The sequence below is a fragment of the Tenrec ecaudatus genome, chromosome 18, assembly GCF_050624435.1.
Source record: "Tenrec ecaudatus isolate mTenEca1 chromosome 18, mTenEca1.hap1, whole genome shotgun sequence".
Taxonomy (NCBI): Eukaryota; Metazoa; Chordata; class Mammalia; order Afrosoricida; family Tenrecidae; genus Tenrec; species Tenrec ecaudatus.
This window is the reverse complement of record NC_134547.1, coordinates 58,666,947-58,688,410: the sequence shown is the minus strand read 5'-3', so window position 1 is coordinate 58,688,410 and position 21,464 is coordinate 58,666,947. Positions and strand designations below refer to the sequence as shown.

The window sequence follows — 21,464 nt, the reverse complement described above, 5'->3', positions numbered from 1 at the left end:
TATTGTTAGTAGACATTGTAGATATGATATATATTTTAATACACATTTTTCTTTAAGAAGATCTTATGCCAATCATATACCAATTTAAAATCTTGTACCAATTTAAAAATTACTGTTTTTCTGTTGTCTACTTTTGAAAAGGCTCAATTAATCAAAAGCCACAAGAAAGCAATTTTTTTTGCAATTTGTTAATAGAAAGGAGGGAAAGTACCTAATACATTACTCTTAAGGCTGACAGACAGGGCCATGGTGGACTCCCATCCCTTATTTCCAGCTCAACCACGAGGGGAGGCTTTCATCCAAGGTGTGTGTTATTGGGGTGAAGGTCAAGGGGCCATCCCTAGCAATCTCTAAGGCCATTCACTGCCTGAGTTTTACCTTCTGATATTTTCTGTTATGAGGATTAATTGCACAACCTTCTCTTCACAGCCCACTGAATTGTAAACTATTTCGGGTAGGTTAATCCATTTTTAAATTACTGAGAAAATGTGCTTTACAAGGAGGCCACCAAAAAGTCTAAAACATCCTTGGTTTGTTTCCACTGAGGACTATCCCCAAATGGAAGAATTGTCACCTCCCACCACCCCACCCTGCTCTGGGTGAAACCACCTGAATCATGCACAAAAATCCCGGCAACAACACACAATGACACCGTGCACTCTCTGGGACCGAGGGGCAGTGGAGGCAATGGCTTTCCCACGCACGCTGCCTGAGTGCAGGACGAGCCACATCGAGGGCCAAGGGTCAGAAGGAATTCAATGGAGGCTTCACCCTCTGGGGACTCTGGCAAATGGATTTTGGGCTTTCTCTGTCATCCCTGAAAACTCAAAACAAACACACAAACCAACAAACTCACTGCCACCTACCTAGTCAATGCTGCCTCGCAGTGACTCTAGGACAGGGGAGACTGCTCCTGTGAGCCTCTGGGTGCTCAGGGGTGAAGCCCCAGTACAGGAGGGAGCCGCGATACGTTGCTGTGGTGGCTTAGCCAGACTTGGCCAACCTCCAAAAGAGTGTACCTTCTGCTGTCTGGGCCTTCTCCCTGCTGCTCCAGTCCCAGTCAACAGATGTCCCCTCTCTGCTTAACAAGACCAGCAGCAGGGAGTTCCCAGAAAAACAGAGACTATTCTGTGTCAATAAAACAGATTCAACAAAAAAAAATTTAAAGCCTGTGGCGCACAGGCCTGCCCAGACATACAGTGTGTCTATGCATGAGATCAGCTTAAGAACAGGAAGAAAACAAACACCACAAAGCTTTCAGCTGGTCCTCACATCCCAGTCAGCGAGCAACCTGAAGTCCCAACATAAAGCCCTCCGCACACGCACCTACCCTTAACAAAATACCTCTCTACCGGATGTGTGGTCTCCTTCGGGTAGCCTCCCCACTTCTGAGTTTTTCTGAATCCTCAACTATTTAAAATGTGGGATTTACATTGGCGCAGGACGAGGCTCTTTCCTATTCCTGATTGGAATGTCCTCCTTCTCCTCTGCAGCTGTCCAAATCTCCCTTCTCCAGGCCCACCTCCTCCAAGAAGCCTACCCAGACTGCCCCCGCTCACACACACACCAAATGTCTCCCTCCAGCAGTTGAGAGTTTGGGGTCCGTGCCATATAACCTCCAGGCTTGCTTCCCAAGGCAAGCCCAGTGTTTGGGCTTATCTTGCTCATCCCACAGGGACGGGCTAATGGACAATAGGATGAGGGCAGAAAGGGTGAGGTGTGAAGGCCCTCATCCCTCCTTACGTGACCTCCCTGGGCTACAAAGATTTCACAGAGCTTCTCAGTATCCACGGTAACGCCTCAAACGTGGTGCCTCAAGGATTTGGTTTGGGGTTTGTGTTTTTGGGGGGAGCTAGCAGGCACTTGGTTGCGTGTGAGAGAACGTCTGATAGGACTCTCTGTTAGCACCAACATGTCCTCTGGAAAGGCAACGGAGCATGCAGGCCTAGGCCTGGAATCTGTACAAGAACTATTCTGTACACATCAGCTTGCCACTCAGATTTTCCCCGGAAGTAGTTCCAGGGGTCTGGGGTCCCCCCAAGGATGTCTCCTCTCTGTGGACAGTGAGTGCAGCATCATCCCTGAGCAAGCTAGATTCTAACCTTTATCAAGCTACTCTTCCCACGGAGGGTACAAAAGGCTGCCCATGCAGCCTCTTTCCCGACGGGCCTCGCGGCAAGGGATGCAGGAGAGCACTTTGAAGACGAGGTACCGAGGGCCTCTCCGGAAGGGTGCCTGCCTGCCTCCAGAACCTTCCCCTAGGTCCTGAGACACACACTTAGGGCCCCTCGGGCGCCTCTCAAACTGATGCGAGATCAGGGACGGGTGGTGTCAGAGCCCGCAAGGGCAGATGGCGTGAGACTAAGACTGGGCACCTGTGGACACCGTGTCCCAGGCAGTGGGGCTGAGGTGCGGTGCCTCCTCCAGCCACCCCTGCCTGGAACCTCCAGGTCATGCTGACCCTTTGCCTTTCTCTCCAGGAGATGAAAATCTCCAGAGGATGGCGTTCTGTCATACTGGGCTGAACCCTATTGGGTCCCAGGTATGGGGTCCAAAGAGAAGGGTCAAGGTGGGAGGAGTTCTTAAAATAAAAGCCACCTCGGTGCTATCAAATCCGTTTCGACTTATAGCAACCCTATCAAGCAAAGCAGCACTTCCCCATAGGGTTTCCCCACAGCCTGTCCATCTCTCCAGAAGCTGGCAGCCACCTCTTTCTGCTTTCAAGTGGCTGGTAGCTTTGACCCCCCCCCCCAAACTTCCACTAGCAGCCCAGCCTGATCCCCTGAGGCCCCGGGATGCCCCAGGATGGCTAATAGAACTCATTTATATGACCATGGATTCTCTTCCACAGCTTGGAACCCATTTCCCTTCATACCTCTGAGGTGACAGGCCTGACGAAATGTTTCCTGAGTTGTACGAGAGAGGTGGAGGGGGCCTGACCGCAAGCATTTGGGGGTTCTACTGTCCTCCCGGGGGATGGGGGACTTGATTTCCAAGTCTGCATCTCCCCACAGACTTCCATGGAGCTCTGGTCCACCCAACAGTCCCTCTGGAAGGGACCCCGAGAGGGGATGAGCCCGCACTGTGTTTTCAGTGCCAAGCGGATCAGAGGACATCATCCAGAAACGGGGGTGTGAGAGAGGGGAGAGATCTTGGCAGCCACCTGAGCAAAGCAAGGATGGTTAATCAGTTCTGTCTCACTTCCTGGCAGTCGTGGCTCCCACATCCCTTCCTACGCCTGTGGTCACTGCCTATAGAAAAGTCCAGGGAGGCTGGCATAAGGAGACACCCACTTGGCGGCTCTGAGCACATTGGAGCTGCTTCTGTTACCAGCCTGACAAAGGCAGAAACAAAGAAGCCGACTCCAGGCAGGCTCCTGAGAAATGCCAGCTCACAAGAGACACCGAGTTCCATCCGAATCGGACACCCAATTCGGCTGTTCCAGCCCCCAAAGTTCAGCATGGGCAGCCAAGTGGCAGGAGGCAAACCACCCCACTCCCACCCTGCCCCCAAAGCTCTCAGGTTGGACCGCTTTTCAGAGGCCTGCTCACCTCAACACAAGGCAAGTTGAGCTCTCAAGAGACACCCACTTCGGACAGAATTGGACACAATTCTGTGTCCCCAGCCTCAAAATTCAGTGCTTGCAGTCTACTGGCGCGTGGAAGGCCCTCACAAAACCTCGCTCACTTAACTGCTCTGAAGAATGCTCCCAGGACTGCCACTGGCCACAACAGGAGGCAAACGTGACCTGCCACCAGAGCCTTCCCCAGCCAGGAGCCCTGAGGAGATCACCGGGAGCAAGCCACGCCTAGCTCCCTGGGGCAGCTCTCATGGGGTCTCAGGAAGCCCAGAAAGAAAGGTGGCCTGAAACAGAGGAGCCTGGGGAGCCGAGAGCCCCTCCAGAAGCCCAGGTGATCTGTAGTCACAGACCTTCCAGGCAGCTGGGAGGGAACAACTGAACAACAAAATGACTTTGTTTGTAACAGGCTGCCAGTTTGGAGCTGTTTACTTTTTAATTATTTGGGGTTTTGTTTTTTAACTCTGACCTAAGATGTTCCTTGAAGGACATCTCCTCCAGGGAATCTAGCCCTGTAAAAGCTTCTTCCTCCAAGAAGGGCCTTTGGGCACAAGCTTCTAGCTCTGTGAGAGAGGCACAGCGCCCTCACTAATGCTTGTGTGCCAAGTGAGGAGGGCACAGGCAGGTTCTTTGAGGAGATCCCGGAGTGTATGTATGTATGTATGTATGTATGTGTGTGTGTGTGTGTGTGTGTGTTGGTGTAAGGAAACTAAAGGTAGAACTGAGAAGATACCGCTCTATCTACCCATCCTTCCATCCATCCATTCATCCATTTATTTAATAAATATTTATTGAACACCTATTACATGTTCTAATCAGTTCAGTGGTAGTAGGTTGGGGTTGACTGGATTTTTTTACATACCAGTCATGGTGCATATCTCCTTCAAAACATCAACAAGAAATTCACCGCCAGCGAATTGATGGCAAGTCATCGTGGTCCTACAGAACAGGGTAGAACTGTCTCTGTGAGTTTCAGAGACTCACGCTTGATGGGAGTTGAGAGCCCCCTCTCTGTCCTCCTGATGAGTCATTGGTGATTTTGAACTGCTGGCCATGTGGTTAGTAGTTCAATGTGTAACCACTAAGGCCCCCACACAGTCAGGGAAGGAACAGGGCCAAGAGGGGAGCGATAAGAACCCTAACAAAAACCCAGCGGGTTAACAAGGCGAGGAGAGGCGCCACGGTCGAGAAGACGAGGCGCTAACATTTCAGCAGAGACAAATCATTTGAAGAGTTGAGGGTGGTGTTGTTGTAGGCTACCAAAGAGCCCCCACATCTCAAATATCATTTAAAGAGAACTGTTAAGTCAAACAGGAAAAAAAAAAACAACAGCACAGGATAAAGGCAAAGGCCTATCATCTGGTTGAAGGAGACTGTTAGCAAGAAGTCATAACAGTATCCAAGGGCTTGCAGAGAATTGAAGGCTTAAGTAGGGGCTTGGAACAAAGGAACCTGTCATAAGAGACATGAACAGTGGCAGATCCATAAATCACCGTTGCAGTTGGGACTACAGAAATGGGAATAGGATCATGACTGCATAGGATGCATCCATTATACTAGACAGAAGAGTTTTCTAGATTGGTCCAGGTCTTCCAACTAAGTCAGGGCATGACTCAAACAATGAATTGAGGAAAGAAGAAAAAAAAGAGCGGAGAGGAGGAAGAAGAGAGCCAACAGACGGAGAGACAATAAGCAATGTGGGGATCTTGTCTCGATTGGAATGTAAGCAAACCCACTGGGCAGTCAGGAATATGTGCGCATGATAACTAGTCTTGGATGACAGTAAGGAATCGTCTTGAGGAGAGGAAGTGATACCGAGACTGGACACCTGTGGGCACAGTGCTATAGAAAGTGGGGCTGAAGCGAGTTGGCTTTTCATGCGTAGCCTTGCAACCAGGCTACCATCCTCCTGGTCAGACTGTCCCCTTGCCTCTTTCTAATGCAGATGAAACCATCTGAAGGCTAGCGTTCATTCATAGGACACAAAGTTCATTGCCAATGTGGGAAAGATTCTTCAAATGCAGACCAACTCAGTGCCGTCTAGTCTGACTCATAGTGCTCCTGTATGACAAAGTATAGCTACCCCAAAGGGCTTCCAAGGCTGTCAAGCTTTACAGAAAGCTGATGGGCACATCTTTCTCCTAGGTGTGGCTAGCAGGCTTGAACCACCAACCTTGGAGTGCGCAGTCCAGCAGGGAGCCACTGAGCCACCAGGGCTCCACAGGAGGGGTCCTGACAGATTTACGTCAGCATGTATTTTCTCCCACAACATGGAAACCATGTCCACTCATGCTTCCGAAGTGACAGGCCTTAAGAAACGATTCCTGCCTTGTGGAAGGGAGAGGGAACGGAGCACAGTCCTTTTGGGGGTTCGATCGCCTCCCTGGGAATGGAGACCATCAAGTCTGCTGCCACCATGGGCTCCCTGAAGCTCCCTGACAGCCAACATCCCTTTGGGAGGGGACCCTGAGAGGCGATGGGCCCCGACTGGGTATTCAATGCCAAGTCCTTAAAAGGGCTTCATCCAGAAACAGATGTGAGAGAGGGGCGTTCTTGGCAGCAATCTGTGTAAAGTAGGGATGACTGATCGGTTCGGGTTTTCTCCCCAGCAGCAGTGGCTCCCAGGTACCTCCCAACCACTGGGACACACATCACATCATTTTCACCATAGGTACAGCCACCCAGGTAGGCTGTCATGGGGAGACGTGTTTCCAGGCTGGTAGCTACAGGTGCTATGCTGATTCTCCTGTGTCCAGCTCAGCAAAGGTAGAAGCTGTGGAGCAAACCCCTAGTCAGGCTGCTTAGAAATGCTGGGCTCCCAAGAGATATCTACCTATAAGAGAGTCAGACAAAGAATTTGGCTGCCTAGGTCCCAAAATTCAACATTTGCGGCCCAGGGGCAGGAGTTCTGGACGTCACAAAAGCTCGCTGACTTAACATCTCTGCAAAGAATTCTCCCAGGACTCAGCTTGCTGCAACAGGAGGGGAACTTGAGCCACTGAGCCTGAGCCTTCCCCAGCCAGGAGCCCCTCTGCCATCCCACCGTGGCCTTTGGCAAAGTGCCTCAGAAGCTGAGTTCTGGAATGAGGGGCTGCTTTGAACATACCAGGGCTGACGCTGCCTGGAAGATACCTGGATCTCCTGGGTTCTCTTCCTCTAGATCCACTTTCCAGCAGAAGAAAGAAGCTGAACTTTTTTGGCTGGCCAGGGAGAGCCAGGTGCACAGGGACAGGGACGGTACAGAGTGGCTTAGCAGGGCCACCTCCAGCCCTGAGTCACTGCCTGTGCCATCAGCAGAAAGTAGAAGGGGCTGGGCTTCCTGAAACTGGCGACCACCAGAAAGAAGCAATCTCTAGCTCCCCCAAGGAGCCTCTCATGGGGTCTCAGGAGACCCAGGGAGGAAGGTGACCTGAAGCTGAGTGTGCCTGCAAGGCTGAGCAGCCCCACCCCAACGCTCAGGGACTCCTTTCCATTGTCCCAGCACTTCTCTGGCCCTGTGCTGGGACCAATTGAAAAAGTAAAGTGGTTTTCCGGAATAAGTTTTTGAAGTTTTTTTTAAATTGGAAATCTAGTTTCTCTGAAATGTAACCTGATGTACATCTCCTCCTCCTAGGGGGCTGGTCCTGTAAGAGCTTCTTCCTCCAAGAAAGGGCTCTGGGAAAACCTTCTAACTGTGTGCGTGCCTCCCTCACTGATGCCCGTGCAAAGAAGAGCAGGACACAGACTGTCCATTAAGAAAAGGAGAGCCGTGTGTGTGTGTGTGTGTGTGTGTGTGTGTGTGTGTGTGTGTGTGTGTGTAAGGAGAAGAAAGGTGGAACTGACAATATATTGCTATATCTATCCATCCATTTATTTAACAAATATTTATTGACTACCTATTACATACCAGAAGCAATTCGATGGTTCTGGGTTGAGTTAGGCTGTTGGTTATGACTGACTACATACCGGCCCCTGTGCCGCTCCTGCAGGCGGCCACAAACTAAGAGAACAGAAGTCAAGGCAGTCAATAAACATAGTTCGAGGGAGCGTTGATGACTATCGAGAGAAACCAAGTGATGAGGAGGAGGTCATTTTGTCAGCAGAGGCAGAAGCCATGGGAAGCACTGTGGTGCTGCAGGCCACAGAAGGGACCCCACCTCTCCACCAATCTATACAATATACGCCAGCCATTTTTAAAATGAGCCTTCAAGCTGAAAAAAATAAAAAGACAAAGGGGCAACTTAAATCCCTATGGCTGTGCAGGGTTAAAATGCTGCAAGCTAAGACACTACCCCCAAAAGCTTACAAACTTATTTTTAATTTTTAAAGTAAGCCTAATCTACCTGTCAAGCTCCGTACCTGTCCATCTGTAGGAACAGGGATCAGGAGGGAACCAGCTATTTTGTGGTGCCTTTTGTACCCTCCCACAGAGCGGTGGGAAGAATGCTGGGGCCGTGGGCTCAAGGAGGTACCACCCTCTCTTTATGAGTTGATGGTCACCATACTTGCAGGACACAATGACAAGGAGAAAGCGACCCTAAGCCACCAGCAGGCCCCAAATCCTCGGACAAAACAGGAGTGAAAATACATACCTGTGTCTTCTCCTTCTCCAACAATGCCTTCAATATCGCCATGCTGGCTGGATGCCCCAAATGCTTTTTTTGTTTTTCCAGCTAAAAGACAGGAGGACATAGAAATGGATGAAACCTGTCAGGTCAGACATCCAAGCAAGTTCTTCAGCTTGGGAACTTGGAGACTGAATTCTGACCTTAGGGCACGGGTCACTGTATTATCCTTTGGACCAACTCCTTGTGGTCAAAATCAGCCTGTCCACCAGTGGCCACCAGGTTGTACAGAAACCTTTCAGTAACAGGAAATCCAGAACTCTAAGGACAGCTTTGGACCCTAGACCTTGAGTTCCGCCTAACACACCTCTTCGCACCTTCGAACTCCCAAGGGATCATGCAGCGTCCCCAGACTCGCAGTGAGGGCCAGCGTAAACAAGGACACACAGAAGAGGGCTCTGGCATAGTGGCACTTGGCACCCCATGGGACCTTGATGGTCCTGCAGGTGATGCGCAGCCCCCTGGCCCTACCGCGGCGACAGTAGCAGCGGCCAAGAGGGCGGCCGAGTCCAGGCGCTGGCGAACCGGTCCGTTACTGGTGTGAGTCACCAACCGAGCCGTTGGGAGCACCGGCCGGGCCGCGGCCGGGCCGCGCGCGCATGCGGGCCCAGGGACCACTCCTGGGAGCGCGCTCACTGCAGGCACCCGCGCGCCGCAAACCGCTCCTCCAGGGGCAGTTTCGCAACCCCGGGCCTCGAACCCCGAGTGCTGGGCGCTCGGCAGGAGGCTGCGCCCGAAGGCTTTTCACCCACGACTGGGCACCATCTCGCCGCGCGCGGCAGGAGGCTGTGCCCGAAGGCTTTTCACCCACGACTGGGCACCATCTCGCCGCGGCTTCGCGGCCGCCACGTCCTTGGCATTCCATTGGCAGTGGAAGAACTCCCTGGCCACCTCCCTCCGCTGCTGGCGTGGCCGAGCCACATGCCCGCTCCCTGAAGTCTGGTCCTGGTGCCTTCCCGAGAATCGGCCCAGCAGGTGCAGGCCGTGGCCCAGTCATGGGGCAGCTCCTTGGGCCTGCAGGTGTGGGAATTAGGTGGGGGCGCGGAGAAGAGGAATGACGTGGGTAAGATCCAGCTGCAGCTGTCCAAACAGCCCCCGGCTGCGGTGCTAGTGGCCACTCCAGGGGCTCTGTGGAAGGCCCTGAAAGGGCGATTGGTCAGCCTGGAGCAGCTGTCCTTCTTGGTTCTGGACGAGAGCTTCCTAGAACTGGTGGACTACATCTTGGAGAAGAGCCACCTCGCGGAAAGCCCAGCCAACTTAAGAGTTGCCTTCAACCCCAAAGCTCAGCTCGTGCTGGTGGGAGCCGCTTGTCCCACCTCTGTGGCAATGTGAGCCAGGTCCAGGAAGTTGAGCTGGCAGCTGGCTAGAGTGGAAGTCTTCCAGGAGCGCGCCTTCTCCCGGCAAGCCTGATGCAAGCTGGCTTTGGGGCCATCAATGCCTAAGCCAAAGGCTTCCCTGTCTGCACACTCTCAAATGACAGGTGACGAATAAAGTCGAATTTGGCTTTGTATCCTGTTGTGATTACAAAATGTCATGAGGAATAACAGTTCTTCGGAGCTCTATTACTACTTCCCCAAGGAACATTGACCATTGAGGCAGAATTGAGGGAACTCTGGGAAGAATCGGACCCCAGATGTTTAAAAGAAGCCGAGCTGGAATAATGAAAGGCTTCTACTGGAAGGTTCAGAGGGCCTACCACTGCAACGTCAGCAGTGCAGAGCCACCAGCTGCTCCACCAGAATGGCGAGGCATAGGAGTCCTATGAGTCAGAATTGACTCTGGCAGTGAGTTTGCCTCTGAGAGGAGCCCGGGTGGTGGAGTGGGCTACACATGGGCTGCTAGCCACAGAGTCAGCATTTTGAAGCCACCAGGTGCCCCGAGGGAGAAAGACAAGGCTTTCCACGCCAGTAAATATTAGGGCATGTCTACCCCGTCCCCTAAGTTCCTTCGGAGTCAGAATTGACTTCAGGGCGGTAACTTTGGTTGTCTGACCAGGGACTGGGAGGACTGGGACTGCATTTTCTCTTCCGAGAGTAGAAAGTCCTTGGAAAGAGAGTGCTGATGGTGACATGAGAACTAATGTCACTGAAATGGTCGTTTCAAAATGGTGAAAATGGTTTGTGTCAATGCTACCTTAAAAATACTTCAAAAAACAAAAGCAACACTATGCTCGTGGGGAGGGGAAAGGGAGAGTGACTAGCGGTGGGGAGAGTTTTCTGCACCAATATTGCCCGCTGAGGTGAGCTGGGCCGCTCTTGGTGGGATGGCTCTGGGCAGGAAATGAAAATGAAAGGCAGTCACTGGAGCAGTGTGGCCCACTGTGCAGGCCCAGGCTCTGCCTTCCGCCCCATCTCTTGCTGAGGAAGACGAGGATCAAAGTGTTTTCTGAAACCCACTGCCATCGAGGGGATTCTCCTCATAGCAACCCTCAATCGAGAGCCTCGCGGAGGAGCTGCAGCTGTTAGCGCCCCAACACCCACCTGTAAACCGCTCCCTAAAGCGAGTCCCATAAGCCCAGCAGCCCCTCACTGCAGCCCAGATTCCAGTCTCTGCAGGATCCCAACACCCCAGGGAACGACATGCAAATACTCGCAGCCTGTAAAACAGGGAAGGCTGCCCAAAGGAGAAATGGACCTGGCTTTGGGGGCAACCAGTTTGCCCAGCTGTCAACCTTGACCAGCATGTCTGAGCTTAGCCCTCTTCCCAAGAGGAAGACTCAGGCTCATAGAAGTTAAGGAACCTACTCAAGATCACAGAAATGCCCTGAGCCCAGCCGGCTGGCACTTCAGTGGGGGTGATATTGACATAACAAGAAACTATCCATTTTAAAGTGACCCATTCAGTCAATGGGCAGTCCAGTGGTGCAACCCCTCTATGGTTCCGGAGTATTTTCACCTCCCCCCAAATGCGCTCTCCTGTAAGCAGACGCTCCCCCTCTCCCCTTTGATTCTTGGCAACCGCCCACCTGCATTTCATCTCCGACTCAAGCTCTTTTGAGTATCTTATTTAAATAGAAACATGACACACTAACTTTGTGGCCTGCTTGTTTCCATTTTCCAGGTTCATCCATTTGGGGGCATGTGTCAGAACACCCTTTCTTTTCGTGGCTGGATAATACTCCGTTTTATGTGCCAGCGTATGCCCGTTTGTGCCTCTGAGTCAAACGCTGCAGAGGCACATCTGGTCTCTGGCTTCAGGAGGGGGGAGGGTCATGGTCCACAGCAGCCCCAGGCCATCTGCCACAAGCAGAGTCCAAACCTGCCGCCAGCCTCCAGCCTCCTTTCCCGTTCTGACGGCAACCATTCCTCTCTGACTCGCTACCTTTCTGCCGGGTTCTGTAGCTCACTGCAGTTCTCACCATCATTTCTATTCTGTCATGTCTTCCACTGTCTGACATCTCCCTTCACCCACTTCTCTGTTGTCCCCCAGACAGGGGGGTATATGTAAATTATGATCGATTCCCCCTTTCTCCCCCACCTTCCCCTTTACCTCCTGGTATCGCTACTCTCATTATTGGTCCTGAGGAGTTTATTTGTCCTGGATTCCCTGTGTTTCCAGTTCTGATCTGTACCAGTGTACATTCTCAGGTCTAGTCGGATTTGTAAGGTAGAACTGGGATTATGATAGTGGTGAGCAGGAAGCATTAAAGAACTAGAGGAAAAATATGTTTTGTTGTTGCTACATCGCACCCTGGCTGGCTTGTCTCCTCCCCAAGACCCTTCTGTAAGGGGATGTCCAGTTGACTACAGATGGGCTTTGGGTCTCCACTCTGCACTCCCCCATTCACAATATATTTTTTTCTTTGACATCTGATAGCTGTGGGTTGTCCTCCACGGGCCTGGCAGCTCACTCCCTTGCTTCGGAGCTGACCGTCCTGCACACAGAATGGCTTTGAAGGAGCTGTGTGAGTCTGGGTTGACTAGAGAAACAAATCCAGAGACACTCATATATGTGTAAGAGAGACTTTGATATCCAAGAGTAAGTGCATATTAAGAGAACATCCCGGCCCAGTCCAGATCAAGTCCTTAGATTCAACATAAGCCCATTAAGTCCGATATTAGCCCGTATGTCCAGTACTGGTCCATAAAGTCTTCTACAAATTCACGTAGCACGTGCAATGATGCCGAAAGCAGGAAGATCAGAGGCCGGTGGGTGAAAAGTCTTGTGGAAGTATCTCAGCGCTGGCGAGATTCTCCATGTGGCTCCTCCAGCTCCAGGGCTCTTGCCGCCATCAGCACGGCTCCATGTGGCTCGTCAACAGAATGAACAGAGAGGGTGTGTGCCCTGCCCCCAGGGAAGAAGAGTTCCCAGAATCCACAGAAGGTCATGCCCACACACAGGCCTCATTGGCTATGACCTGATTGACAGGCTAGACTCTGCCCCTTTACTCAAACTGACAGATTATATAACTGCCACAAGCTAGCCTGTGTGTCACTCACCATCAAGGAAGCTCAGGGTGGTGACTTCATTCATCCCACTAGTCAATTTGAGACTCAGAATACACCCCACCTTCCTCTTGCTCATTAGCCTAACAGAACTCCCTCCACAGTGGGACTGTAGCCCTGGGCATAGATATATATAAAGTACATATACATCAAAGAGGAACTGTGACTGAAAAAGCCATAATAAGAACTTCCACTGCACCATAGGCTCCATTCCTCCAGACAGACCGACCCTGGGTACATTGACTCGTGAATAGCGCTACCTGAACACTCGCCAGCGAGGGTTTGACCCGGCTGTCACTCTCAGGGATACACCTAGAGGTGGAGTTGCAACGTCCTCTCAGAGTCGGCTTGTTGGCTGGTTTGCGGAGGCGGCACACCAGGATTATTAAACAATAAAGTCTGGATCCCCGCGGGTCTGCACTACGGAAATGGAGATAGTAGGGGGACCTGCTCCACTCTTTAGGACCTCCCTCCCCATGCTGTTTCCCACAATGGCATATGCATTTGACAGTCCCAGCAGCAACAACCTAGGACACCAAAGAGTCGGATTCTTCACCAGAATGCCAACCCTCCTCAGCGGCGATGCCTGCAGAGAATGCCAGTCCAGCAGCTCTGGGCTCCTGGCACAGGCCTGTCCATCCGCTGCCTGGCATTCATCTCTCACTCTCTCTAGAACATCTCGATTTAGACCAATCATTTGGTTATTCGACGCAACAAGCACTGCCACAGAACTGCCCAAGCTCTGAGTCCGTTGATAACGTACAATCCTGCACCTGACTCTAGATCACAGGTAGTGCTGAGCCCAGGGGGTAGAATGGTGACTCGTTGGGTTGCTGACTGCAAGGTCTGTAGTTTGAAACCACCAGCCTCCCCGAGAGGGAAAGGTAGGACTTTCCACGGCCTACACTACAGCCTCAGAAATCCACAGGGCAGCTCTACCCAGTCCTGTAGGGTCCCTGTAAGTCGGCATGGAACCCACAGCTGTGAGTTTGCTTGCTATTTGCCTCTGAGCTCCTTTCCTGGAATCCCTGTTTCTGCACGCTTCCCGGTGGTCCTCAGGCCCTTTCAAGTTGATAATCCACTTGCCCATTGTGTGCTGCCTTCCCTGACAGGACACCCAGGTTCTCTCGGGTGAGATAGCCGTATCCCACCAGATCAGAGATGCTCCCACAGGCCAGGGCGAACCTTCCCCATCATACCGCCTCCTACCATCCCCACAATCAGACTGTTCTAATTACACCTGGTGCCTCCCCCTCATCCTAACGGGCCCCACATTCATTGAAGGGACTTGGGCGGTAGAGAGAAATTGTGGTTCTCAGCCAAGCTAGGCCAATCTCTCAAATAATGCAAGCGGCCTGGGCATCCTGGGCACCAGCCCTCTGCTCCAGCCCCAGTCAACATATGCCCCAGTGCTGTGTAACAAGACCAGCACAAAGGGCTTCCCAGAGAACACAATACGGTCTGTGGACAGCGCACAGGACCACAAAGTCCTTTGCACACTGAGCCAAAGGCTGCCTCCAGTGGAGTCCCATCGTGAGGACCTGAGAGCAGGCTGGGAACATAGTGTCCCCGTCTTCCTGTCTCAGTAGTGCTCATCACGGCTGCCCATTTCCTTGCCTGGGCCAGTGTCCAGCTCCAGCTCCCATCTCATCCTTTCCTGGTGACCAGGGCAGGGGCAGGGGGGTGATGGTGCTACTATTCGTCTTTTTGAGGCAGGTGGGGACTAAGGTTGCCAGCTGATTTGTACTGAATGTCCTGTTCAAATGAGTCACTCGGTGAATTCATTCATAATACTCATCCTGCCCTCTCAGCATCCCCTTAAATGTCATCAGCTGGACCTCACATCTATCAGCCATAAATCTGAAGTCCCAACAGGAGGCCCTTGTGTGTGTATGTGTGCGCGTGCGCGCGCGCGCACACACACACACACCAAATGCCTCTCCAACTGCTGAGCGCTGGGGGTCAGTGCCATCTCCTTCCTTAGCTCAGGCCTGCTGCTCAGGCCATCTCAAGTCTGGGTTTCTCCTGCCCTCCTGGGCCAGCCCCTCAGCTAAGGGCCACAGGGAGTGGCTACTTGAGGAGGACAAGGGTGCAGAGGGCCAGGTGTGAGGACCACCCAGGGTGCCTCTCTGTCCCCTCCCCTCTGGAGAGAGCTTCTCTGTGTCCATGGTAGCGACAGCGAACTTCACTACCATTTCCCTTTGAGATACCAGACCCTTTGGTCGCTTCGTAGAGAACATCCCAGCTGGGTGTGTTTTGTGAATATCAATATGACCTCTGAATTCTGGAAAGGCAAACGACTACGTAGACCTAGGCCCGGCACTTGCACAAGAAGTATCAGTACAGACAGCCCACCTGGGTGACAACCACCCCTCTTGAGCTTGCCTACTCCTCTTCAGAACCTCCCCAGAAATGGTCCGAGGATCTGAGACCCCTTCAGGGCCCCCAGTGTACCTACTCACTGTTGACAGTGAGGTGTCATCCCTAGGGAAGCTAGGCTCGAATCTTTATTAAGCTCCTCTTCCCCTTTGAGATGCAGGATGCTTCCCTTTGGGCACTTTCCCGATTGGCTCCGCAGCAAAAGCCAAGCATGCCCTTGGCAAAGGGATGCAGGAGAGCAGTTTGAAGACGAGTTACCGAGGGCCTCTCCAGAAGGGCGCCTGCCTCCAGAGCCTTCCCCTAGGTCCTGAGACATACACTTAGGTCCCATCGAGCGCCTCTCAAACTGATGCGAGAGCAGGAACGGGTGGTGTCAGAGCCGGCAAGGGCACGCGTCCAGGGGAGATGGCATGAGACTAAGACTGTGGACCTGTGGACACTGTCCCAGGCAGCGGGGCTAAGGTGCAGTGCCTCCTCCAGCCACCCCTGCCTGGAAACTCCAGGTCATGCTGACCCTTTGCCTTTCTCTCAAGGAGACGAAAGTCTCAGGAGGCTGGCATTCCGTCATTATGCATGGGGTTCAAGCAGAACTGCCAAGGGAGCAGCAATTCTTAAATCAAAAACCAACCCAGTGCCATCAGGTCTGACTCATGGGGACCTGCACAGATATCTGCTACTTAGGATTTCCAAGGCTGTTAGTCTTACAAAAGTAAATGGCCACAACCTGTTTTTATGAAGTGGCTCGTGGAACTCCCAACCTTTCAATGGGCAGCCCAGCATGAACCCTCTGAGCCACGAGGGCTCCACGGGAGGGGTCCTGACAGATTTACGTCAGCATGTATTTTCTCCCACAACGTGGAAACCATGTCCACTCATGCTTCCGAAGTGACAGGCCTTAAGAAACGATTCCTGCCTTGTGGAAGGGAGAGGGAACGGAGCACAGTCCTTTGGAGGTTCGATTGTCTCCCTGGGAATGGAGACCATCAAGTCTGCTGCCGCCACGGGCTCCCTGAGGCTCCCTGACAGCCAACATCCCTTTGGGAGGGGACCCTGAGAGGCGATGGGCCCGGACTGGGTATTCAATGCCAAGCCCTTAAAAGGGCTTCATCCAGAAACAGATGTGAGAGAGAGGTGGTCTGGCAGCCATCTGCATAAAGTAGGGACGACTGATCAGGTAGGGTTTTCTCCCCAGCAGCAGTGGATCCCAGGTGCCGGGGCCACACACCACATCATTTTCACCATAGGTACAGCAACCCCGGGAGGCTGCCCTGGGAAGGTATGCTGCCTGGCTGCCAGCTACAGATACTTTTTGGGGGGGTCTGCATGTAACCTGCCCAGCAGAGGGGGAAAGAGAAGAGCCAAGGCCTAACCAGACTTCTGAGAAATGCCAAGCCTCCAAAAGACAGGTAGCCTCCATGGAATTGGACAGTGAATCCAGCTGCCCCAGCGCCAGAATCCCACACTGGGAAACCACTGGCAGGAGGCTAATTTCCACCAAAGCTCCCTGGGTGAGCCTTTCTAGGAAGGGTCACAGGATTGCTGCGGGGCTCTGTGGCCACAGCCACAGGACGCCAGTGGGAGGCATTCTACCCCAGCCTTCTCTGACCAGCAAGGCCACAGGGAAGAAGCCACTCGCCCCCTGCCGGGGGTCTCAATGGCCCAGGGAGAAAGGTGACCTGGAGCAGGGCGAGCCTGCAGAGTGGAGCAGCCCCTCCCTGGCGCTCAGTTGCTCCTTTTGTCCAGCGTTTTCCCGCCCTGTAGGAAGAACAATAAAAAATAGAATTATTTTTTAATAAAATAAAATTATTTTTCTAAGTGTTTATTCATTTGAAATCTAGCCTAAGGCCATGTCCCAAACCTCTCTGCTCCTTGAAGTGCATCTCCTCATGGGGCTTTGTTCCTGTAAAACCTTCTTTCTCCAAGAAGAGCCTCTGGGTGCAGTTTCAAAGCCTATAGCTCCCTCACTGATGCCTATAAATAGTGGAACAGGACACAGACAGGTTCTTCAAGAAAAGGAGAGCAAAGGGGTGGTGTGTGTGTGTGTTTGTGTGTGTGTGTGTTTGTGTGTGTGTGTTTGTGTGTGTGTGTGTTTGTGTGTGTGTGTGTGTTTGTGTGTGTGTGTGTGTTTGTATGTGTGTGTGTGTTTGTGTGTGTGTGTGTTTGTGTGTGTGTGTGTGTTTGTGTGTGTGTGTTTGTGTGTGTGTGTGTGTGTGTGTGTAAAGATAAAGGCAGAACTGAGAAGATACTGTGATCATTTCCTATCCCTCCCGTCCATCTCTTCATTTAACAAAGGCTCCTGGAATACCTATTACACCCCAGGACCAGCTTCAGGTGCGTGGGTTGGGTCTGGTTGTTGGCTACATTAAAGGGCTCAAACATAAGAATAACTGTAAGAATAGCAAAAGACCAGGCAGTGTTTCTTTCTGTTGCACTGACTCGACGACACCTAATGACAACAACAAATGGCAGTCAAAGCAGGAGTATAAATACTAATTTATGAAAAATATATATCAAAGTAAAGTCATCATAAGGTCATTAGACACTGATGAAAGCCACAGCTGAACAATAAGAACAATAATAAACAGCTATGCGTTCAGTGCAAAAGCCTCAACATAAACTCACAGAATCAAAAAGACAAACAGACTTACAACAAACTCACAGAATCAAAAGGCAAAGTAGGAAAATACTAGACTTTAACACATCGCTTTCAAGCAAAGACAGATAAACTAAAAGGAAAATCAACAAAGTATAAAGAAATACTAAACAACACAATCAACTCAATCTTTCAGATATATACAGAACATTGCACCCAATTAGCAGCACAATTATATATAACTTTTCCAGTGCACATATAACATACTTCTAAATAGATCATATGCTAACCCACAAGGCAAGCACCAGTAATTTTTTAAAAATCAAGTCACTAAAAATCATCTTTCAAATCATGATGCTATACCATTAGAAATCAATCATATGATAACCCCCGCCCCCACCAAGCTATTTCCCACAGTAGCTGAGAATCTCGTGGTCCCACCAGCAGCTTAAAGAGGGACCACAAAAGGCGTGTTCTTAACAGGAGACAGTCAGGGTCATACGTAGCTATGGAGGAACTCCATGACAGCCAGGGGGCATTGACATGACCATACTTCGGGTTCCTCTAGAGAGCTGATAAATTACCTCGTGAAGGGCTACAAGCCCCAGGTCCAACTTGCATGGGAGCCATCGCTTGAGTAAGATGCTCCGTTCCCGAGAATTGGCAGCAGCAGCAGCAGCATTGGCCGAAGTTGGGGCCTGATTCTGGACAAGGATTAGCAGGTCATCTGCAGGCAATGGGGGGTCCATTGAGTCAGTGGGTGACACAGCCAGAGAGCTATACTTTAAGTAAGGGAGGTCAGGTAGCAGGCCATCGACAGTGAGTCACAGGCACGGAGGAGGTAGGGAGCCAAGTCAGAAAGATGGGGAAAGGGTTGAGGTGTGTCATGATAAAAGGCCGAGACCGGTAATGGCAGGAGAATGGCCGGGACTGCAGCACAGTGCTGATGCAGGTAGGGGAAAGGGCGTGGCCATGAAGGCATGCCAATGTCCTTGCCCATCTTTGCACAGCAGTGGTTACGCCTAAGGCGGGTGGCGAGCCTCCAGAGAGGCTGTGTGAAACCACCGGTCACTCTGTAAGGGGGTCGGGGGTGGGGACGCTACTGCCTACTCCCGAGAGACAAGTTCGTCTCCGAAACTCACCAGGAGAGTTCAACCAATTCGTAACGTGCTTCGTTTATAAATGTGAGGCCGAGACCCAATTATCTACGGATTAAAAACAAAAAACCCAAAACCAGTGTCCAAGGCCTTATCCCCGCCAATTCAATCAGACGGACGACTCCCAACGTCCGCCCGACTTTGAGCGCATCCCTTGACCAACTGAACTCAACGGAGAGCCACGCCCCCTAACGGTCGCCTGGCGTCCGCGCCGCGCCGGCTTCCGTACGCGAGGCGGCGCGCGCCGTGACGTCACCACTGCGCGTCGCCTCCGGGCCTGAGCGAAGATGGGCTTGCCGCGGTGCGTGCGGCTCCTGTCCCTCACCCCCGGGCTGCTCTCGGCTCCCCGGCGGGGCCTGGCGGTCCACGGCCCGGAGGAGACCCTGCCGGTGGTGCGTATCCCGCGGGCTCTGCAGCGGCGACAGGAGCAGCGGCAGGGCGGGCGGCGGAGCGGTCCGCAGCCGGTGCTGGCGCGACCAGGGCCGTTACTGGTGTCCGCTCGGCGACCCGAGCTGAACCAACCGGCGCGCCTCACGCTGGGCCGTTGGGAGCGCGCGCCGCTCGCCTCCCGCGGCTGGAAGCATCGGCGCGCGCGCGGGGATCACTTCTCCATCGAACGCGATCAACCGCTGGCGCCCGCGCTGCGCAACCGCTCCTCCCAGGACAGTTTTGCCAACCTGGGCCTCGAGCCCCGAGTGCTGGGCGCCCTGCGGGAGGCCGCGCCTGAAGTGGTGAGCCCCACGACCGTGCAGCTGAGCACCATCCCGCCGCTCCTTCGCGGCCGCCACGTCCTTTGCGCGGCGGAAACCGGCAGTGGGAAGACGCTCAGCTACCTCCTCCCGCTGTTCCAACGACTCTTGGGCCGACCTAGCCTGCACCCCGGCTGCATCCCCGCGCCCCTGGGCCTGGTCCTCGTGCCTTCCCGAGAATTGGCCGAGCAGGTGCACGCCGTGGCCCTGCCATTGGGCAGCTCCTTGGGCCTGCTGGTGCGGGAATTAAGGGGTGGGCACGGCATGACTAAGATCCAGCTGCAGCTGTCCAAACAGCCCCCGGCTGCGGTGCTAGTAGCCACTCCAGGGGCTCTGTGGAAGGCCCTGAAAGGGCGACTGGTCAGCCTGGAGCAGCTGTCTTTCTTGGTCCTGGATGAGGCAGACACCCTGCTGGACGAGAGCTTCCTAGAACTGGTGGACTACATCTTGGAGAAGAGCCACCTAGCGGAAAGCCCAGCCGACTTAAAAGATCCCTTCAATCCCAAAGCTCAGCTGGTGCTGGTGGGAGCCACTTTCCCTGAAGGGGCAGGCCAGCTGCTGAGTAAAGTGACAAGGCCAGAGGCCGTCACCACCATCACCAGCTCCAGGCTCCACTGCATCATGCCTCATGTCAGACAGACGTTTATGAGACTCAAGGGAGTAGCGAAGGTGACCGAGTTGGTGCAGATCCTCAAGCAACATGACAAAGCCACTAGGGCCGGCCCCTCTGGAGCTGTCCTGGTGTTCTGTAATAGCTCCACCACTGTGAACTGGCTAGGATATATTCTGGACGACCACAAGATCCCACACTTAAGACTGCAGGGACAAATGCCAGCTGCCATGAGGGCAGGCATCTTCCAGGGCTTCCAGAAGGGCTCCCAAGACATACTTCTCTGTACAGACATAGCCTCTCGTGGCCTGGATAGCACCCATGTGGAGCTGGTTGTCAATTATGATTTCCCCTTCACCCTGCAAGACTACATCCACAGGGCAGGGAGGGTGGGCCGTGTGGGGAGTAGGGTGCCAGGCACTGTCATCAGCTTTGTAACGCATCCTTGGGATGTGGGTCTGGTCCAGAAAATTGAGCTGGCCGCTCGCCGAAGGAGAAGCCTTCCGGGCCTAGAGTCTTCTGTGAGAGAGCCTTCACCTCAGCAACCTGATGGAGTCTGACTTAAGTGTGAAGCCAGAACAAGGGCCGTCTCTGTCCGCAGGAAAATAACAGTTTTAGTTGGGGGAGAAGTTAGTGAACTTTGGAAAGAACTAGACCCCACACAATGGCTCTTTTTGTTAATGTGTTCTTTTGGGTTTTGTTTGTAACCATTTAGGTCTCACCCTTTTTTAAATTTCTAAGATGTACTTATTAAAATTTTTACCTGAGGCATATTTGTCTGTGCTTATCAAAAGCCTTGGTGACAGAGTGGGATATCTATTGACTGCTAGTCTCCAAGTCAACAGTTCAAAACTGCCAGCAGCTCAGTGAGAGAGAGGCTTTCCGACTCTCACCATGAGTCAAAACTGACCTGATGGCAGTAAGTTGTTTTATTCATTTTTACAAGGGCTAGGGGGTCACATTCTTTTCATGAGAGACTGTTTTGTCTATAAAGATGAAATTTGGAAATCCTTCTGATGGTGACAATTTAGGGAATGGAATTAATGTCACTAAAGTGGACTTTTTTCTTTTCTTTTGGAAGTGGACATTTCAAAATGATGAGCATGGCAAGTATTTTATGTCAATTCTATTTTAAACTTTAAAAATTGAAAACACAACGATGCCCCAGGGGGAGGAAGAGGTGTGACTAGCTGTGGGGAGAGTTTCTGCATTAACATTGTCCAAGGCGAGCTGGGCCGCTCTTGGCGTGATCTCTGGGCAGAAAATGAAAGGCAGCCGCTGCAGAAGTGTGGCCCGCTGTGTGTCCCAGGCTCTGCCTTCTGTCCCATCTCCGAGGAAGGAGGAAGAGGA

The 21,464-nt window shown here is 52.4% G+C and overlaps 1 protein-coding gene and 1 long non-coding RNA gene across 2 annotated transcripts; one reads left to right on the top strand and one right to left on the bottom strand.

Moving 5' to 3' along the window:
* Positions 1–12,114: 12,114 nt before the first annotated feature.
* On the bottom strand, positions 12,115–18,943 carry LOC142431342 (uncharacterized). The gene is made up of 3 exons (XR_012780821.1): positions 18,741–18,943; positions 18,183–18,325; positions 12,115–16,760 (listed from the first exon to the last, which is right to left on the bottom strand). It is a non-coding gene; the product is annotated as an uncharacterized LOC142431342 (long non-coding RNA).
* An 84-nt stretch (positions 18,944–19,027) lies between these two features.
* Positions 19,028–20,882, top strand: DDX28 (DEAD-box helicase 28). Its single transcript, XM_075537333.1, has one exon. The coding sequence runs from the start codon at positions 19,043–19,045 to the stop codon at positions 20,672–20,674; it is 1,632 nt and encodes a 543-aa protein (XP_075393448.1). The 5' UTR covers positions 19,028–19,042; the 3' UTR covers positions 20,675–20,882.
* Positions 20,883–21,464: the final 582 nt, after the last annotated feature.